General features: G+C 40.2%; 1 protein-coding gene across 1 annotated transcript in view; it reads right to left on the bottom strand.

The window, feature by feature from the left end:
- Positions 1-21,740, bottom strand: part of ROBO2 (roundabout guidance receptor 2) — a 707,829-nt gene that overhangs the window by 158,498 nt on the left and 527,591 nt on the right. Inside the window, exons 6-7 of the mRNA XM_074983473.1 lie at positions 3,821-3,948; positions 638-649 (exon numbers count right to left, since the gene is read on the bottom strand). Of these exons, the coding sequence (XP_074839574.1) occupies positions 638-649; positions 3,821-3,948 (140 nt within the window). The remainder of the gene's footprint in view (positions 1-637; positions 650-3,820; positions 3,949-21,740) is intronic.

Here is a 21,740-nt window from a genome sequence, read left to right as displayed (position 1 = left end):
TTACACTGTAAAAGGAGAATTATGATCGAGGAATAAAAATCAGTTGTGGTAGGCTTTATACAGTGAAGTGGGTGAACTTCTCCAACACGAAAGGAAATCCATTCCACCCTCTCTTCAGTTGTAGCATGGGATAAAACAGACTTTACTATTTCAAAGATTTTTACAATGGTGTGAAAGACACAGGACATGCATATCTTCTTTTCTTACATCAGGAAAAAAATCATAATGGGCCACTCATCAGTGGCCTGATCCAAAGCCATTTAAAGTCAATAGGAATCTTCTCATTGACTTCGGTGTCCTTTGTGTCAAGCCCATACACACACATCCATAAACTGTTAAGAATTATCCTATTAGCAAATTTTGGCTTATTAACACCCTCCCACACCCTCTCAGTCACATTAATTGCTTCTTTGTTAGTGATTTGGCCCTGTTCTTTATAGATGACACTCAAGAAGTGGTGATAATTCAGAAGTAGCACTACTTGCCCAGTCCAAATCATTTGCCTAACATCAATAAGTGAACACTGTTAAGCACTGGTCATTAATAAGTGTGTTTAAGCCAGTCAAATTCTACTGCAAATGAAAGATGAAGCATTGCATGAAGCCATGCGAAAATGGATAGAAGGATGGTTACTTACCAACAGGGCGAGCTGTAGATATTACAATGGTGTGGTGAGAACATAAAAAAGAAATTAAAAAAGAAAAGAAAATTTGTCAGAATGCATGATGTGTAATGTTACATTTAACTATGGACACTCCAATGAGTTCTACACTCACAGTGTCAGTGTGAGTAAAATGTCCAGCATTACTGTTTAACTGAGTTATTGTTATTACAGTTTTGAGAGACAGTAGTTACACAGCTTCTGAATAAGCGGGCAGGAGCCAATAATATAAGAAATATTTTTGATAGGTTCATATGTCGTCATCAAGTATCATAGTTAATGTTTGATTGATGTAAAATAGCTTTGGATTAGCACAAACTTCTAGGCCCTGATGAATGCATCCATTCAATCCATGGACTGGCAAATGTCATGCAAATAAATGAAAGGCCTCACTGTCTGATTTAAATACCAATTGAATTTTAAGCATGGCCAGTCACTACTGCAGTAAAAGCTGGAGAAAAGCCCAAGACACCATTTTTTGCATCCATGAAAGCTTACAGCACATCACTTTTTCCTCACCGACAGGGCTGATGAAAATATAACAAATAGGTTGGAATGGCCATAGAGATTTCAGTTCAGAGCCTCCCAAATTACTGCATAGATAAACTTCTGCTTTCTAAAAAAAATTGCTGCTGAATGATCGACAGGTTAATTCTGCTTCAGACTGATAAAGAGATTGAAAGCAGTTACTGCAACAAGTGATTTTTTGATTATAGTAGCAGTCCTTCATTGTACTTGAGTTCAGGGAGAGAGCTGACAGGCCAGTTATTAAAATACAGACAACCCTTTTAAAGGAGCTTAACATTTGAACAGAAAATTCACTCGAGGTTAAAATCTGGGAAGATGAACTTGCATTGTTTTAGCAATGAATGACTGTTACCTACTGTGGAACTACAAGACTTTTGAGCAACCAGTTCCATTTGCTCACTTGGGTTCGCATCATGGCTGAACCTATATTTGAAGAGCCTGCATATTTAGTTTTCATCCTTCTTACGATCTGAGCCCTACACAGTCATAACCACTCCCTTTAATCATTTTCTGACTGCTGCACACCTCACCCCATAGCAACCTCCACCTGTTCTCTTTGTTAGGCTCTGTGGCTTTCAGTAATATGAAATAACCTCACTTTCATGGACTGGAAAGAAAAGAAGTAGAACAGAAGTGCAACTTCCCAGTCATTGAGATGAGGGTAGAGTCAGGAAACTCAAATTCAGTGGCTAATGGCATCTATAGGAGCCAGGGATTCAGCTGTGACAGGTACTGTGTATATGCATGCACATGTAACTGCAGCACCGGGTTTTCAATGAACATGCAGGTTACTCAGGAAAAGAACCACCTAAAACAGTGAATTCTAAAGTGTATCAGTTGTTTCCTCCCTTTTCATGGAACAAAAAGTGATTATGATGAAATCAAGTTAATTTTTTTACAATAATGTTGTATTAAATACACTAAAGATACAGGCTGAAAAAAGTTTGGTAATTCTCGGTGAAGACCATCATTAATTAAAATAGGAACAACTCCTTATTCATTTGAAGCCAAGGGAGGTTTTCTTCTTTGTTTTCAAAGAGTACTGAGCATTCAGCATTGCATTTCTTGCTTTTTCTCATTATCTGTCACACCCTGAATGTTTAATATGTTGTAATATAGTAGCTCCTTTTGTACTGAATAAACACTCTGCCTGTGGCTTGTGGATTACAAAGCCAAGAAAAAAAGATAATGAGAAATCTTCTGAGTGTAGGAAAATCGATTAAATTATATATTTCCTTTTTCCACCTTAATTTGGTCAAGTTCAAGCTCCAGTGAGCTCAGAGGATTTTTGCTTTGTTCTAGTCATTGCTCATATCACAAGGCTAAGCTAGTAAAAAAGAAAGGCTTGAGATGATAATGTATACTGTGGACACAGCTCTAGGAGAATGAAAGGCCACTAAACTAATGGTTTTTGATAGTTAGTTGTTCTGACTATTTTCTCCTCAAATTACATAATGGAAAAAACAATCTTCATTACAAACAAATAGCAAGTTAAGCCATTTCCCAGTTTACAACAGGAAAGCCACATTATCACTTACTATCAAAAGTGAATATTATGGCAATATTTTATCAGGTGGATTATCACAATACTCTCTTGTCTTTGTTATATACTAACCTGCCCTCTTTCCTGCGGCAAAGCCACTGGGTGACTTTTTTTTTCTTTGAATTCAGCAAATTAAACTGAACAGTGTCCATGCATTAAATGGATGGAAATGGAAGTCAGCCTCTTGGGTCAGTTGACCCTGTTCTAATAAAGCAATCCATAGAGATTTTGAACATTTGATTTAATGTGTAAGGTGGCCGGGGGTGGGGCGGGAGGAGAAAAAAAGATATAGCTAAAAATGTTTTTATTAACCTTTCACAGCTCTACTGAAAACCTTCATCATGCACCAATAAACTGTGAAATAGTGTCTGTGTGATACCCATTGTATCAAAATTGAAGCTTATCTGTTTTGAACAAAATGCAATATTTTAAATGTTATATTTGATTTACTCGTATGGAAATATGTTTTCATATTTAACCTCTCTCCACAATATATAATATCTCCATATGTACTGTCACAAGTACTTGAATAAAAAAAGCTCACTGTGCTGCTCTGGTTTTAAAACTTCTCACTACATCAAACAATACTGTGTAAACAATAGGTGGGTACTAGGGTGCACAAACATTTTAAAGAGGAAGATTTTATGACTTAGCTTATTATACTTAATTAAGTTTCTTATTTCTTGGAATGGTGCTACTCTTTCATAGGAAAATGGCAAAAAGCTCCATTATGAAATGTCTGAAATTAAAAAGAACAATTATGCTTAAGTGTAATTTCATGACAGAAAGGAACATGGAAAAACAATCTCCATAGGGAGAAAAACCTACATCTAGACCCATACATACATACATATTTGTCCTTTCAGTTATGAATACTGGGACAGATCCTCAGCTGGGGTGAAAGCCTTGCCCTTTTATAAGAGTTTTGTCTTGGACTCAAATGGGGCTAGGATTTCACTGCTGGTGAATATCAGTGTAGCTTCATTGACGGTGATAGTTATGCCAACTTATTCCAAGTGAGGATGTGATCCACTGTATCAAAAAGTGACAGTAAAATGTGACTCATTTTCAAGTACTTCAACACTCACCTCGAACTGTGAGGGTAGCAGATGCTTCCACTTTTCCAACTCGATTTTCAGCAATGCATGTATAGGTTCCCTCATCTGTGCTGGTGGCCTTTTTAATACGCAAGGTATAATCATCTTTGATGTCATATCTGCAGTACAGATATAAAAAAACGAAAGACATTATGTAGCTGACAGCATACGTGGCAAAATTTCTCACCTGGAGAGTACCAATCTGATTTTATCCTGGATACATCTCTGGAAGATAATTTATTATCTAGAGTTAGATAATTCCACCAGGCATTAATCTTCATGACATTTTTATTGCACTATGCATTAGTTAAAAACTTTACAGCCATAAAATTAGTATTGCTATGTTCACTCAGTATTAGGGCTTTATTAATAATATCACTCACTCTGCCCTTGATCTAGAGCAATATGATAAAATTAAGCTATCAGGCATCAATTATCAATATATGACAGCTCTGGTGTATCATGGTTTTAACTACATGAGCTGAATATTTTACTTCTGCAACTTTAAAAACAGTTTTCCCCTAGCTGGCTCCTAAAAATGGACATACATGGGGCAAAAAATTACATCACGCTCACTTACGCACAACGTACTTGGTGAACACAGGCTTTGCACAGCTGTAGTTTGGATGCAATACTAAAATGCACACATTAATTTCCAGAAGCACAGTGTAATAATTTAACATTATAGAGAGAGGAACTTTATTTTAACAAATAAGGAACATTTTCATTACCTTTTTTCTCCTTTGGGTGGGGGGGAGGTTACTTACTCTTGTAATTGCTCTAAAACTACTCACAGTATCCTCATAGTCCACTTCCGTACGCAGTGAACATTCATTTTTTAAAGGCTTTGTAACTGAAATTCTGAAAGTTATTCAGATATTAATTGCTATTCCCCTGCAAAACACTTCCTTTATACAACATAAAGGATGCTTTAAGGCCTGATCCACTGGATTCAATGGGAGTCTTTGTCTTTTAGGCAACATCTACACTAGACCCTTCCTTTCAGAAGGGACATGGTAATGAGCGAGTTGGGAAAATGAGAATGAGGGGCGCTGCCATGAATATGCAGTGCCTCATTAGCATAATGGACGCCATGTGCAATTAGAATGTGCCGTTTTTGAATCGCCCGTGTAAGGGTGTGGGGGGGCTTTTGAAAAGACCTCCCAGACTTTGAAAGGCCCTTCTTCCTATTGGGTTTTAGTAAGAAGGAGCTTTCAAAGTCCAGGGGGTCCTTTCGAGAGGCCCCTGTCTACATGGGCACTGCACGGTTTGAAAGCGGCGCTTATGAATCACACATAGCTGGCATTATGCTAACGAGGCACTGCATATTCATGGCAATGCCTCATTAGCATCTTCCCAACTTACTCATTACCATGCCCCTTCCAAAGCGAGGGGGCTAATGTAGATGCGGCCTTACTAATTTCAGTGGACACTCTCAGTCCCACAAATGTTTTTATTAGATGTGTTTTACACCTGAAATATTCTGTCTTAAAGAACTGATAAATATTGTGTTTGGAGACTGCAATCTTACTACACCTGAAATCAAATAAGTTTGAATCTAGTATTGCAGATTTGTCAGCCTCAAGGGGGAAGGATGCTCTTGAAGGTAACGTACCAGACTGGATCTCGATGGAGCTAATTCTTATACCTATATTCACAGATGCACACATGAGTAAGCGAGTCAGCTGCACTCTGCCTCCATTTACGTATCTGTAGAATACAGATTATGGTCCCAATTCAGAAAAAAAAAAAGAGCACCATTTAAATGGGATTTAAGCACATAGGTGAACATCTTGCTCAGTCAGGACATAGTTCATCTACTTCCCTCAGGAGTACTGTGACATTGTGTAGTATGAATCTGAAGCTGTAAACAACTTTGAAAACCCCAGATCTTTAGTTCTGTGTACATACTAATTATTATGTATTTGTATTACTTTTTTATTTTGCACTTGTAGTAGATGCAGTCAACATATAGTAAGGCTACTGGATTGTTAAATAATGTACTAACAAAATTACTGGAACATTAATCCATGAGTTCTTCATTCTGAAATGCTATGAAAAGATCAGTTTTGCCAAATAAAGCTCAAAATAGCAATTAATATTAATAGCTGCAGAGATAATTAGAAATCAACGTCCCCTTATTTCACATACTGCATACCTTTATTTGCAATTTGAGATCATTCCCTTTCAAATTCATTAGATAAGCAGCTAACAATAAGAACCGAGGGTAACCATTTTACCACTGGTGTATAGGATAGGAATCATATTTAGACGTACTTTTATTTAGTATTGCAGATTTATCAGATGTTTAAGTGACAGGGTGCTGCTGTATGCTCCAAGAAGTTAGAGTCATATTTGCAGCTGGCATAATTCCACTGAGGTTAAACATTATGACATCAGAAAATCCAGCCCTCTGTTCTTTGAACAGCACTAAACGATTGTAGATAAACATTGAAAATCCATAAGCAGTTACAGCACATTTCTTCTGGGATGTTGCACTAAATTATGTAATTTTGCACACTTTGCTGCACTAGTCAATGGCAAATTGAAATCGCCATTTTCATAGGAAAGAAAGGCAAATGGAAGCAATAACTTCCATAAAATCACAAAACTACAACTCCCATTTCCCATACTGATGTCCTTGGCAACCAAAAGGCTATAGACAAGAGAGAATGATTATTTCCCTGACACAGAGCCAGCTCTAGAGGAGTCAAACGCTTGGGGCCACATTCAGCTAATGTAAAGTATTCAGAAATTAAGACTTGATACCACTTACAGCTTAGGGGAGGGTAGAAAAAATATCTACAGTGCAGGGGAGAAACTGGCCATTTATTTTGCTAACGTGGTTTTGTTTGTTTACAGAAAGACAATATCCAAGTAGTGCTCTCACCACGGCTGGGCTAAAACCAGACAGTCAGCAGGACTGTGACTGACTGTTTGAAAGCAGGCACAATCTGGTACACGACTTCCCAGTCTGCTGTGAGCTGCAGCTGACTTGCTCCTCTTCGTCTCACTGATGTGTTGCTCCTGGCATGCCAACCAGCTGCCTTGTTAGCCTTAGCAGCCTTTATGCTTGCACCTGTCCATCATACAGATTGTGCAAAGGCTACTGGGTGAGAATGCCAGCCGCCTGGCATGCCTGAACGCAGAACTCGAGCACAGCCTTAATCACGCTCTTGGGTATTGACATGGAGGGTAGAGTAAGCATGTGCCTATCAAGGTCTAATAATCATTTACTTCAAATTCAGGTCCAGGCCTTCTTGCCTGCCCACCTGTTAGGGCCTCAGTGGGTTTCTGGACCATCCTGAAAAGGCATGCCATCTAGCAACTACACCAGTGCATGGAGGAACTCATGGGATGTTACAACCATCTGGTGTCCTACAAGATTGATGAAATGCCCCTCAGTCATCTGTTCTTTCTGCACTGTCCACACAACTCACCACGGTTAAATGATGAACTTTGAGAGATGAAGCAGGCAGTAAGGAGCCTTGAAGGAAAATTGGCTCTGAGTCTGATCTACAGCAGCACAAACGACCATGTGTGATAACAGGTGGGGACAGTGAATTTTTCTTCTCCTCAATGGTCTCCATAATGTCCCATCCTGTGGAACTGTTGTGGATGGTCAACAATCTAACCAGTTCAAATGGCCTTCTCCCAATATTGTAGTCCAGTATTGGTTATTGCAAAAAAGCTTGCATTTAACGGCAGCCAAGATCCCCTGTATCTGGATTAATGTCACTGACATTCTAGAACATCACAGCTGACCAGCTGATGATCATTCTCTGACCTGGAGGTACTGAAGGCTTTAGGATAGTCTTTCTACCACATGAGAACTAGACTCCTGACTTTTACTACTGATAAATGGTATAGTACAATTATTTATATGTAAAATGTCGTATATGAAAAATAACCTAACCTCCCTACGAGAATACTACCACGTCATAGATCTCGTGAGCTGAGGATAGACAGCATCAGACTGCGGAATTTGGTCCTTCATTTGTTGGCATGCAGTCACATAACCGTTAAGAGCAGAGACAACTAGAAGCCAAATAACTTACCAGTGAAAACTCTTGACAAGTGCACAGACCTCTTCATGTCACTGACTCATTTCTACCAACAGACCATTAGCATGCAATGATGACTAATTTCATCATAGCTCCAGGTAACAGTGGTCTAAGCCACTGATCCAGCCCTAGCTAATTAAATAGAACAATTAATAACTTACCTTAATTATAATATAAATTCTTCAACTGTAATCCATACATAAGATTTCAAGGAGCTTTAACTTTATGAAAAGTTTGAGGGGCACAGTTTACTCCATAATTTATCACCAGGGCTGAAAAAGGTCTGATAAAGAAGGCTAAATTTCCTAGACTGGTCATTTTCAAGTCAACTTTGACTAAGACTTGTTTAAGGGGTGAACTTGGAAAAGGTGAGAACATTTTTCTGTACTCAAAGAATAACTAGAGTAAAGTTTGGGGATGATACGTTGAACTCATCTATAGCAAAAAGGCTGAATTTCCAGGTTGAGGGGAAAAAAAATCAGCTAACTTTTAATTAACTATAGAGTCACAACCAGAGCTGACACAATATGCATAGTGTCAAGAAACACCTTTGAACATACTACATGAATATTACTGGCTGTTACCCAAGCTGATGCCAAAATCAACTCTGAATGTGTAGCCCCTAATCTGTAGTTGGAGTGTGTATGTGTGCACACACACACACTGTCATCTAATAGCTTTTAAATAGTTCTTTTGTTAAACTGTTTGAGGTACTTAACCTTTCACTGTATCTTACTCTTCAGCCATCAGTACTGAGTTAAGAGGCTTTTTAAATAAGCAGTCATTATATGTGTGGATACAAAACAGCCACTTTAAATATCATATAAAAATTATTCCTGTTCTTCAAGTAACAGTCAGAATGGGTCTGGCTTCAATAAATGAGAAAAAAAAAGAGAAAGCGAGCACATGAAAAAACTTTGCTGGCGAGGAAATTCTAACAGAAATTGGGTGATTCTGATTGTGAAATTTGGCAGTCTCTGGCATATATGAATGCACTCATTGTTGCTGGTTTTGATTAATGACAGTTGTACAATAGTGTGCTGACAGTCCCTGCCATGCAGACGCATTTTTTTCTGATATGAAACACTGCTGAAAAAATGCAACCCAATCAGATTTGGCCCCTGGACAACATGTGCTATCATCACTGTACCGTGAATTGAGATTGATTGGTAACCAGCTGTGACAAAGTGAGGAAATGAAAAGAAAAAAGAAAAAGAAAAGAAAATAGTGACAAAACCATTACCATCTGTTTGACCAAATAATGATTAAAAGAAAACAAATTAATGCACAGTGCTTTAAAACAGTTAAATTATTTTTCTTCTCTGCCAATGAATTTGCCCCATTTTCTAAAACTTCACATTTAACAAATAAAACAAGATAATATACTGGAATTTCAAACATTTTGGTAATCCAAATGCTGTGTAGGTGACTATTAAAATTAAGGCTTTTAGATATGTTAACTTCAATTTAATTACAAATAACAAGCATTCATGTAGGACTTTAGAAACTAACAAACTTATTGTGTCATTAGAGCTTACGTGGGTAAGGTGCACTTCTTCAAATGTAATTAATGCACACTGTGCTTTATGAAACACATTGAAGGCTAGATTTCCAAAAATCGAAAATATACTTGGACTTGGATGCCTACTTTGCATACACAATTAGCACAATTGTGTCTGCAGTTGAAGTTATTACACTTATAGATGACCTGGTAAATGCCTAACTGGTGAATGTGAGTGGGCATTTTCTCTGACTGTGAATTTCATCATTGCAACTGTGAATGCAGAGTAGATACATCAATGGGCATGAATTTTAGCCTTCACACAGTTCTGCAAATGCCACCCATAGAAAGTGAAGGTCTCTGCAAAAAGCAACGTACAAAAGGAAGGATCAGATCTTTCACTGGTGCAGATTGGTGAAATTGACTAAAATGAAGTCACAACAGTTTATGCTATCTGCAGATTTTGTTAAAAAGAGAGGTTGTGACCAGATTTTTTGTAACTACAGGTTGCACCTTCCTGGTCTGGCACCACTGGTACCTGACTAGTCCTGAATGAGGGAATTTGCTGGATGCATGGAAGTTCCTGGCCTCTGCCACGGCAGTCTGCAGTTCCTGACATCAGCTCTGCTTCCGTCCCTGCTGGTCCTCCTGCCTCCAGTCCCCACTGCTCCTTACTTCCAGCTCTGGGCTGCCTGACACCTGCTGGACGGATGCAGGCCCTGACTGGGCTGCTGGAGGTGGCCCCAGCCACTGGCTCTGTGAACACCGACGCCAGCCCCAGACATGTTGCTGCCTCTGGCACTGGCTTCAGGGACACAAACTCCACCAGGCTCCCTTGCACAAGGTTCCCCCCATCACCAGGCTCCCACCCAGCAGGGCTCGCAGCTGCCAGCCCTCCTCCAACTATACCCCCAGCCTGGCACTCTTGCCTCCAGGAACATCTGTGGTCCCACCAGACCATGGACGTTGCCAGACCAGGGAATCCTGATTGGGGGAGATGCAACTGGTACTACAGAAAGCGAGAATACTTTGCTCCATTTTATGAGTATTCACTTTAATTGTTTGTCAGGCTAATTAAAAAGCAAAAAAGCAAAGTTTGGAGAAAATTAAGTTATTTTATAATGGGAAGTGTTAGGCAATATATTTTACCTTAATCAATTGGTCCATCAGCCCTTACAGAGAGAGGGTTAGTCTTAAGATCATTCACATTGTTCTAATCTGCCCTTCAGCCACCACATTGCCAGGCTGTCAGTGGCACCAGACACCTGATGGGCATAGTGTACCCAGAAGACTTCAGCAATGTGCCAGCCTCACCCTCCCAAGCAGCTGAGGTTAAAAATGTATGCCACGATACCCAACTGGTTTAGATGTTAACGTCAGAACTTTCACAGTGCTGTAATGATGAGAGTCCCAAGTGGAAAGAGACATGTGAGGGGTCAGAGGTTTGCTACCCTTACTTCTGCACCACTGCTGGTGGGGGCACTGACTTCAAAGTTGGGGACCTCAAAGGCACCTTCAGCACCACAGGAGTGAGAGTCACAGGGTATGGGGGGGGGTCACCATTGCGGGTGGGGGGCAGAGACTGGTCCTTCTTACAATCTGGCAAAAGCCCCTTTAATTTCTGAGTCAGGGAGGGGAAGGTTGGGGGACGCCCCAGCTGGGGGCTCCTATTGTGCACCAGGCTGGGAGTATCCACTGGTTGCAGGAAGCTGTGTGGCTGTTGGCTGGGAGCTCAGCCCTAAAGGCAGCATAAAAGTGAGCTATATAAAAAATGTCTGTACGGCTACAGAACAGCCACTTTAAAACATCGCATAAAATCATTCCTGCTCTATAGGTTACATTTAGAATGGGTCTGGCTTTAATAAACCAGAAAATAAGAGAAAGCGAGCAGATGGAAAAAAAAAAAACATTGCTGGTGGGGAAATGCTAATAGAAATTGGGTGATTCTGATTGTGAAATTGGGCAGTTCTCTGGCACATATAAATGCACATGTTGCTGATTTTGGTAAATGACAGTTGTACAATGGTGTGCTGACAGTTCCTATATGCTTTTTTAAAGTTAAGTGTGTGCGTGTGCATGTAAAAATAAAATGCACTTACACACAGATATAGCTTTAAATAACATTTATGTATTCTTGAGCCTGGGAATCACAGGTGCTGGCATGGTTTTGAGAAGTAGGTTAGAGTCAGCTCAGGACCATTCTAAATTGAAACATCTGATAATAGCTCCCACTGCAGTATTAGAGCATGTGGCAGCTTAGTGCACTTAGTGGTTACCTGTACAGTCCCTGTTCCCTGGGCATACCCCACGCACCAGTGGTGGAGTATAGGCATAGTTTAGGTATGCTGTGCTGCCCCTGCATCACCCTGGAATTCACCAGGCCAGCAAAATCCTCAGGTAGCTATTTAAAATGGCTTCAGCCTGGCAGACCAGTGAAGTTGCCACAGGAAAGCCCATGGATAGAGGTAAATGGTACAAGTTATTAATCACATCTGCTATTGGCACCTTAAACACCCAGAATAAATTTTTTGGCTTCATCTGAAAAAAAATTATAGTTTGCTATCAGCACATTTTTTATAATTGAAGGACCATTTACAGTATTAATTGCGGCAATATAATATACAAAACCACATGCTTACTGCGCCTTAAACTAACAAGTGCTTTTGGCATTTGACAGAGTGGCCTGAAATATGTTAAAATACCATAAAACTAACAATTCCATTCCTTGTGCAAAATTGCTTCGGTTCTGAAATAAAACATGTTCTGTGCAAGGAAGTCTTTTTTTCCAACTTTTTTGAAAGCAATGCGTTCTTTTGTTGCTGCTGTGAACAAAGTGCCATAAGTCACGCACGCATGGGTGCATAGGTATGCAGCCTGGGAGCTCAAATTCTAAATAAGACAAAATTCAGAAGTGACGGTTATAGATAAAAAAATAAATGGGAAGGATAATCCAGAGCAAAAAGACAAATGAAGCTGTCAGGGATTTTTTATCCCTAGGACATAATTGCCCCCCGTGTGTCAGGGGAAACAGGCCTCTGGCTGTGTTAAAATCAATGCAGGTACATGGAAAATCTAAAGTCTCATAGGATGCCATTTAGCAGCCCCCCTTCAACGGTCACTCTGAGGCAGTTGGTTTCCCCGGTAACCTGAACTCATGAATGATTCATGAAGCCAGGTTCAAAATGGAGTCCTCTGATTGGCCGAAGGGGAAGGGTTTCCAGAACCTTCGGCCAAAAGGAGGACCTGATTGACAACCTAGACATAGAATCATGAATAGTATAATGAGCTCATACATAATAATGAGGACTTGCTATAAATTCTGGGCTCTCAGCTTAGTCCCTGGCCCTGGGGTACTGAGACAAGGATTCTACAGACCCCGTATTGGGAGAACACTGGCTGAAAAGCGTCCGCTGATCCCAGGGTCAGCTCAATAGAGAGCGAAGAGCTGATCTCACTTTGGCATCTGGCCCTTGAGTGGCGCTGCCCAGAGCTGAACACTGCAGCACAGCTTGCATCAGGGGCAGCTGAGCTGTGATGCGGCGCCGTCGCTCAAGCGCCTCTCCGAACTCCAGCGCCGCGCTTGCTTCCAGGAGCGGCAAGTGGGCCTTCAGGCGTACTCACTGGGTGGCGAACTGGCCAGTGGCTTCGGCCACAGGTACTGCGTACCCGGTGAGGAAACCGGAGGCCCACCAATGTCATCGCATCGACATCGCTCCTCTGGCCACACCACCACCTGCGCGCTGCTGAGACTGACATCCACCATCTGTGACTCACCGGATTGGACAACCTACCCGAATTAGACTACAACCGGATTGGACTACAACTGCCGTCAGGACACGTAACCTTTACTAGGCCCGTGGCAGAAGCCAGGGCCTCATACACCAGACGAGGCATATGTACATATTTCACTCAAAAGACATTTCAGTGGGCACCAGGACCCCTTATATGGGAGCGGAGGGTCACCACTTCCATTGTGCCGTCCTCCGGCGGGGGAAGGGCAGAGCCTGGGGGTCTGCCCCCCCAAGGGCCGGACCTAAAAAAGCCCATAAGAAATTAGACACACTTGATTAAATTTGTTCATTATAGTTAGTTTATTATTATAGTGTTTGTAATTGAATAGTTATAATTATAAGGAAAAAGTAATTAGTTAAGATAAAAGTTTAACTTGGTGCCAAAGAGGCATCAATACCCTTTACATATCTCCTTTTACCTTCCTTTAATTTTCTCTCAAGTGGGCCAGAGGCCCTGGGAAAGGGCTGGGGTTAAAAGGGGGCTGACTTCGGCTGAGACCTGGCAGCCCCCACCACCAGCCACTTGGGACGGGTATAGTGCCCCGGCCCAGATCCCCTTACCTTCCCTCTTCCCTTTATCCGCTAATCGAATTTTTCCTTTCCAGTAAATAAAAACAAGTGTACAGGAGAGCGTCATGAAGTATAATTTAACAATTGTAAGTTAGAGTATAGTTATAGTAGTCGATATAGTAATTAATATGAGTAGATTAATGTGTATGTTTTATTGTTGTTGCTGTGTGTTTGCTTGTTGTCTTTTTTGTTAATAAATTATTTACTAGTAGTACCCTTTATTCTGTGCCTGGGTCTCCCTCCTGCTGTCTGGACCTCTACCTCCCAGGGAAATAGAGTGTAAACCGCAGCACTTAAATTGCTCCAGAAGTGACTGCGTTTATCCTCCCGTTTGGTGAGTTGGTGGGATTCCCCCTCTGAGGACCCTGGGTTTTGGCCCCGGCTCATCCACATCTTATTGGCCATCTCTTGTGGGGAGAAACCACCGGGCGCTGTCAGAAGCATGTTAAGTTTTCTTGCTATATAAGTCAGTAACTTTTGTAAGAGACGTGGTTAATTATGAAAAGTTAACCAAAACTTTAGGTGTTCTAAATGGATGTCAGGAAGAAGAGAGTGAGGAGACCATGTTTTTTTCTACAAAGAAGTTTTCTCAAGGACACAGAGATAAATCAGTAGTACCAAAAAAGTATAGACAGGACACAATATTTGGATTTCATTAAATGGCTGAGGAGTGTTTATTAAAAGGATATTGAGTCATTCTCCTCTACATTACCATTTCAAATACAGACAGGGTTAATAATGACTGGAAATTGTTACCACCTGATGACCACATGAAATAGCTTTCTGGTCTCACTTTAGTTCCTCACAGACAGTTCTCCAGTTGTCACCTTTGTTGGCAATCTGAGGTAAGAAACCACATAGGCAGCAGTAACAGAAATACATCCCAGTGCCTGAGAAATACACTTGAACTCTGATGTAAAGGATCACTGATGTGAGGAGGCTAGGTCTCCATTCCAGTTCATTATGGGTATGGGTACTCTGCAGCAGGGAGTGAGCCAGAGCTGTGGTAGTGGAGTTGCACTATCATACTAAAAATGGCTGCATGGATATTGTGACACTGGGACAGGCTCAGCCCATCTACCTGTAAATCTGCTCAGACTCAGGGGTTCCCCATGGTTTCCCAGGTGCTTTAAGAGCCACACAGCTATTTTTAGTGCACTGGACTGAGCCTCACTACCTTCTGTCTGTCAGGGCTGGGAGGTTCACTCAGCTGCAGGCAAGATACACCCATAATGAACTGGCATGGAGACCTACCTTCCTAGCTCTGAAATGGTTCTTTACATCACATTTGAAATGTATTTGTCAGGCACTGGGGACTTTACTGCTGCCTATGTCATAATTCATCTGTCAACACTGGACTCTCAAGTCTCAGGGCTGTCAATCTAGCACTGTTCACAGCCACAAAATTTGCTTTAAAGAAAGGAGAAAATACTACTTTATGTCCATTTCTGCTAATATGTATTTTTATATACATATTTATTAGTAGAAATGGACATAAAGTAGTATTTCCTCCCTTCTTCAAAGCAAATTATTACACACACACACACACACACACACACACACACACACACACACACACACACAGAAAGAATATAGCAATGGCTGGAATCCAATAAGCATGCCAGAGCCAAGAGCTGCATCTTGCATTCACTAAACATGATATTATACAGTTAAAACAGACATTTTTTTTTTAAATCTGTACATGCTGCTTATTCACAGTGTGTAAGGATGAGACTATGTGCTGACTGGTTTGTGCTTCTTCGCCTTAAGTGTGATGATTAACCATTGTACTCATCAGTAAAATGAGCAGAAATATTTCCTAATCTCTATTGTAAATCAATGACAAAACATTAAGTGGTCACTAAAGAGGAAATCATTGTAATGTTCTAATTTAAGTATTTTTTATGTTACAGTAGAACTTAAAAGTCATATTATTAAAACCAGGTGTTTCATTATTGTAGATCTGTTCTCAGCATAAGACCTAGCAGGAGAAGCTGGCATATGTCAGAGCTTTGTTGGTTCTTACAGAACAAAAATTCTTGTGCAGTGGTTTCTTTGAAGAAGATGCTCCTCTTTCATATCTTTACAGGGAGGGAACATACTGAAAATAAGAGGAAATCTCTGCTTCCCCCACCTTCTGAATAGTGCCAATGAACTGGTCATTACTGGTCCTAATTCTTATTCCCCTTTGTGGAAGAGCCGTCTAATTTCTCTTTCCCTGCTTTTATGAAGGGGAATCTAAGGGGGTTCTATGCAACTTTTCCCACACAATTAAAAACAAAATGGATTTAGTCTTATTAGTCAACACGAGTGTTCTAACTATTTATCAGAAACCAAAGACACTTCTTCCTGAAAGATGGTAGTACGTACCAAAAAAGTAGATTTCCTTAGCTGGCACTCTGAGAACCTGCTCAACTTTTCTGAGTTTTCAAAGCAAATTTTATTAATCATATAATTAACAAGCTCTTTATTTGATATAGCCAAAGTTTTCCAATATTACATAAGGTGATTAACTGGAACAGGTCATATTAAGAATTTTAAATTTGACTGCAAGTCTACATCACAGGCTACATGTACACTTACAAAAAACTTCAAAATGGCCGTGTTAATGGCCAAATCGACGAATACTAATGAAGTGCTGAAATGAATATTCAGTGCCTCATTAGCATGCCACCAGCCTCAGAACTTTGAAAGTGCCGCGGTTCGCTTGCCCGCAGCTCGTCTACATGGGGGTCCTTTTTGAAAGGACCCTACCAACATCAAAATCCTATCTTTATTCCTTTCAGGCAATTTCGATGTTGGCAGGGTCCTTTCAAAAAGGACCCCAGTGTAGACGAAGCACAGGTGAGCCAACTGTGGTACTTCGCTGGCTGCATGCTAATGAGGTGCTGAATATTCATTTCAGTGCCTCATTAGTATTCTTCGATTTGGCCATTAGCATGGCCATTTCGAAGCTTTTTGTGAGTGTAGACATGGCCAAAGCGTTTGCAATAACATTCATTTATTACATATTATTATATATTATTCAAGGAAGAATCGGTACTTGAAATGAATAGCATTGGGCTGGAATGTTGTTCCAGAACTTTATCAAGTCATCCAAATTTCAGCAGTTATGATTTTTTAAGAAAAATGTTAAAATGGTAGAAAAAAAGTAAAATCCGCTGTGACCAATCACCTTTCAGTGAGGAACCAGCAAGTGTTCCACAGGTCACCAGTTGCCCATGTGGCAAAACTGAGCATCTCTGGATTGAATCATTTGTCAGCAGAGTCCCTTTAAGTCCATAGTGTCATGGTTGCAAAGAAATTCTTCCAAACTGGGACCACATCAATGCAGGAATGTCTTCATGAGTATGCAAACAGACAACTTAAAATAATACCACTTCTGAGATGTCAACTCACTTTTTCGCAGACTCCTAAATTCCAGGTGAGAGGGTTGAGGGCTAACATGAGAGAATCCTGGAGAGTGGGGCACAACTTTGATACTTGGGGTCTATACTACACAGCTTTTAGCGACACTGCTGGGTTGACAGTCATGCGATATAAATGGTGTTTGTTGGCTCTTTTGCTGACAAAAAACTTCCAACCACTAGAAGTGGTGTTTACTTCGTTGACAGGAGAGCATTCCTGTCAACAAAATCCTGCTTACTCTATTACTGGCCCTGGTAAAGATTTGGTCACATTTATATTCAAGTACATACACACCTACGCAGTTTTAAATTACTTTCCTCATTTCTTTTAGGAAAGCAGGAAATGAATTTGTTTGTACTGCAGGTCGTGGACCTCTACTTTTGATCTGTTAGGTTGTATGAAATATCCATCACTTATATTACAGTCTGACATGTGCCAGCCATGAGCTGTATTTAACATTGAACCACAACACCCCCTGGAATCTGTCTCTTGTCTCTCCAGTTGCATATAAGTATACAAATAGCACATTAAACCTCTATCTCATTTGACAATCTATTTAGAACATCCAGTTTTGTCCCCTATGCTCATCATAAAGGGAGTCAGTCTCTCCTTGATGGTTAGTTTAGGGAGCAAAATGCTGAGAATGGAAAACACAATGGATGTAAGGTGATATAGTGTGAATGCTACAGTTAATATGACAAACCTTTCCCCTGATTCCTTTATTTAGTACTGTTAATTGTAATTAATTACAACTGAAAATTGCTGATGTAACCAAAGATTAGATCCATCACACCATTAAAACACGGTCTTTCCTCTAATTAATTTTCGGTACACATTAGACTGCATTTTGTTACAATCTGCACTGAGATTAACTCAACCAAAGCACTCAGCAGTGTAGTGTTATTAACTCATATTTCATTGAAAGGTCATTTTCTCCTTGGTTGTATCTAGAGAATGCTGAAGTTAAATACTGCACGGTGCCAGCCACTAAATAGAAATGTTACATAGTGTTTTTTTTGTACAAGAAAATTTACAGTTGCACAAAATCTTGCCTATTTACTGAAAGGCCTGATCCTGAGAGATGTTGTGAAAGGAAATGGAAGTGCTTAGGAGGAGGCCCATCCCAAATATGATTTAGAAATGAAAGTTTCTGACTTTTATGCATTTAAAAGAGATGCTACAAATCTCAACTGAAGATCCTTCTGAAGAGTCCTGCTACTGCAGTCACTAAAGGGATGATTTTTAAAATCCAATCTTGTACTTGCAGTTTTGTGCCCACAGAAGTCACCTGTGCTAATCCTGGAAACTAGAAACCTGAAAATGCATGCAAACCTGAAATCTAACTGGTGGAATTTGTGTCTATAGCATACATATGAAATTATTTTCCGAGCACTAAAAGAGATACTAGATTTAAAAGTGTGTCGGCAATTCCTCTGTCGCATGGGGTTTATAGTTGAGGCCAAAATGTAATCAAATTCACACTCGAACCAAAAAGAGAACTTCGAATTACGCTAAATTCTCAGTTGTAACTGAAGTTGGTGGTTATTTGCTCTCATTTCAACAATTATTAAGTTCATAAAATGAAATATAAAGGGAGATAGTTACAAAGAGGAAGCCGTGCTAGTCTATACACTATCAAAACAAAAAGCAGTCAAGTAGCACTTTAAAGACTAGCAAAATGGCTCATTAGGTGAGCTTTCATGGGACAGACCCACTTCTTCAGACCATAGCCAGACCAGAACAGACTCAATATTTAAGGCACAGAGAACCAAAAACAGTAAGCAAGGAGGACAAATCAGAAAAAAGATAATCAAGGTGAGCAAATCAGACAGTGGAGGGGTGGACGGGAAGGTCAAGAATTAGATTGAGCCAAGTATGCAGACAAGCCCCTATAGTGACTCAGAAAGTTCCCATCCCGATTTAAACCATGTGTTAATGTGCCGAATTTGAACATAAAAGCCAGCTCAGCTGTTTCCCTTTCCAGAACGGTGCGGTAATTCCTTTTCAGTAACACACACACCTTTAGGTCATTGACAGAATGCCCCATTCCATTAAAATGTTGACTAAGTGGTTTGTGGATCTGGAGTGTTTTGACGTCTGTTTTGTGCCCATTGACCCTTTGTCTAAGGGAGTTAGAAGTCTGTCCAATATACAAAGCATCTGGGCATTGTTGGCACATGATGGCATATATGATGTTAGTAGAGGAGCATGAGAAAGTGCCCGTGATTCTGTGAGTAACCTGGTTAGGTCCAGTGATGGTATTTCCAGAGAAGATATGTGGACAAAGCTGGCAGCGGGCTTTGTTGCAGGGAAAGGTTCCAGGACTGGTATTCCTGGGGTACAGACTGTGGCTGTTAATGAGGCTGGGAGGTTGTCATCATGTGCCATCATTTTTGAGCAATTAAAATAAAATATTCACCATGTGCCTCTATCCTTGACTCAGAATGCATTTCAGTCTTGAGGCATTGATTCAAAATGGACAGCTGCTGGAATGAAGCTTTACACATCCCAGTGTTCACATTGTACTATTATTTTCCCCATTGATTTAGTACCGAAACACGCAATATAGGGAATTGGTAATGTGCTGGGAACAGTTTGTGGTCTAAAAAAAGAGTACAAATGCTGAAGAACTCAGTTAATAACATAATCAAAACAATGTCAGGGACATGTGAGAATGTGGCTGTAGGTAGCAACATTATCATATAAACTGCATCTATGAAGCCCTTCTTAGAGCTTTCTTTATTCATGGCCAGTTTCTTTGGAAACAAATACAGTGTGATGTAACTGTATGTAGTTAATAAAGCTGCACTAGGCACCAAAAACCTCTACATATTTTCCTTGAAGTACCTACTTCAAAGTTTTAAATAATATGCCTATATAAAATTCATATATATATATATACATATATATAGAAATATATACATCAGCTTATTAATACAGTATCTGAGCATCTCAGTCTTTGTTTTGCCCTCCCAACTCCTCCAAATGCTATTATCTTTACTTTACAGATGAGAATGAATTACAGAGATGCTAATGATCTATTTAAAAATGATATTTATGCACCTAATGATGCAAGTTGCTGCCTAATGAGATTTTCAAAAGCATCTAAGTGATTTTCCTAAAACTCGGAAAAGAAATCTGTGGTGGAACAAGGACTTGTACCCAGGTCTCTTAAATCCCAGGCTAGTGCCCTGAGCACTTCATCACCACTCATTTCTCCTAGCTTCTCAAAATCAGGCTGTGATGTTACTTAATTGAAATGTGACTTTTCAGGTCACTGTTGCAACTAGAGATGTTAACGGTTAAGTGGTTAATTAGTAAACCTCATCCTAAACAATAAACTGGTTAACTGGTAGGGGTTGGAGCTGCTCCAGCCCAATGGGTTCTGCCACAGGCAGGGGCACTCCAGTGTGGCCAAAACAGCCCTAATTCATGGCAGGCCCAGGAATGCTGTGGATGGGGAGAGAAGAGGGGAGCACTCCAGCCAGGCTGGAGCATCCTCCCATCCACCACACCCCCATTTAATTGGATAACTGGTTAAACTTAACATTTAATGGGTTGACTAGTTAAATGGGATTTTACTTCCTTAGTTGCAAGCCCTGTGAAATATTTGCAACAAATCTTACACAAAGTGGGCCAAGTGAGGTGTCTGTGGAAAGATTATAATTTGTTTGTTATGATTATGCCATTTGTATGCAAGCATCATTTTTGTAATTGAAGTTATGAGGTTTTGCTATTAACTTGTTTTTCACCAGGTCTGATTCCAAGTAAGTGAGGCATCTGTTGACCAGTCTATTGTGAAGGGACTGTTCAAGAGCAGTAGGAGTACTTGATTAACAATGGGCATGAGAAGGTGCCAATCCACAGCCTTTCCGTGAACCTTCAGACTAGCATCGGAGCAATGGCTTTCTCCTGCAAAGAATTGAGTCATGCAAGAATTGAGTCAAGCGATTTGCCCATGTGATGACTTGTGACTGGACACCCTCTTGCTGTACTTTTCTACAGCAAGAACAATGGAATTCCCTCCACTTGGAAGAAGACACAAAATGCCCTGGGAACTCCATCATTTTCTCTTCTTCTGACTCCCGCTTATCTACTGCTGAGGCCTCTGGATTGTGGACTTACACCAATGGGACCATTCTAACCAAGGAAGTAAGGCCCTTCCAAAGATTTGGAAGTAACCAGAGACATAGCTTGAGACAGCAATTTATTCTATCAGTGCTTTGATTCTGAATCAAGAGCTTTGTAACTGTTGTATGTATTTGATTCTTTTAACATTGTAACTTTCACTTTTCTTACTTTCTTTTTAATACATAAACCTTTATATTTAAATACAAAAGATTGGCAAAAGCATGATTTTTGGGTAAGATCTGAGTTATAAATTGACCTTGCTGTTTGGCTTTTCCCTTGGGATTGGAAGAAGCTTTTTATTCTGTGAGACAGGTTTTAACAACCACTCATGCTGATATGAAGTGCTATTGATGGTGATGCCGGGGAACTGAGAGAAATGGTTTGTATGACTTCTTGTTTGCCAGTGTGGTAAAAGAGATGTTTTCTTTCAAGCTGATCTGGTGTAC

The sequence above is a fragment of the Carettochelys insculpta genome, chromosome 1 (genome assembly GCF_033958435.1).
Source record: "Carettochelys insculpta isolate YL-2023 chromosome 1, ASM3395843v1, whole genome shotgun sequence".
In the NCBI taxonomy this organism is placed as follows: domain Eukaryota; kingdom Metazoa; phylum Chordata; order Testudines; family Carettochelyidae; genus Carettochelys; species Carettochelys insculpta.
Note: the sequence above shows the minus strand (reverse complement) of the source record. Positions and strands in the feature narration are given on the sequence as shown.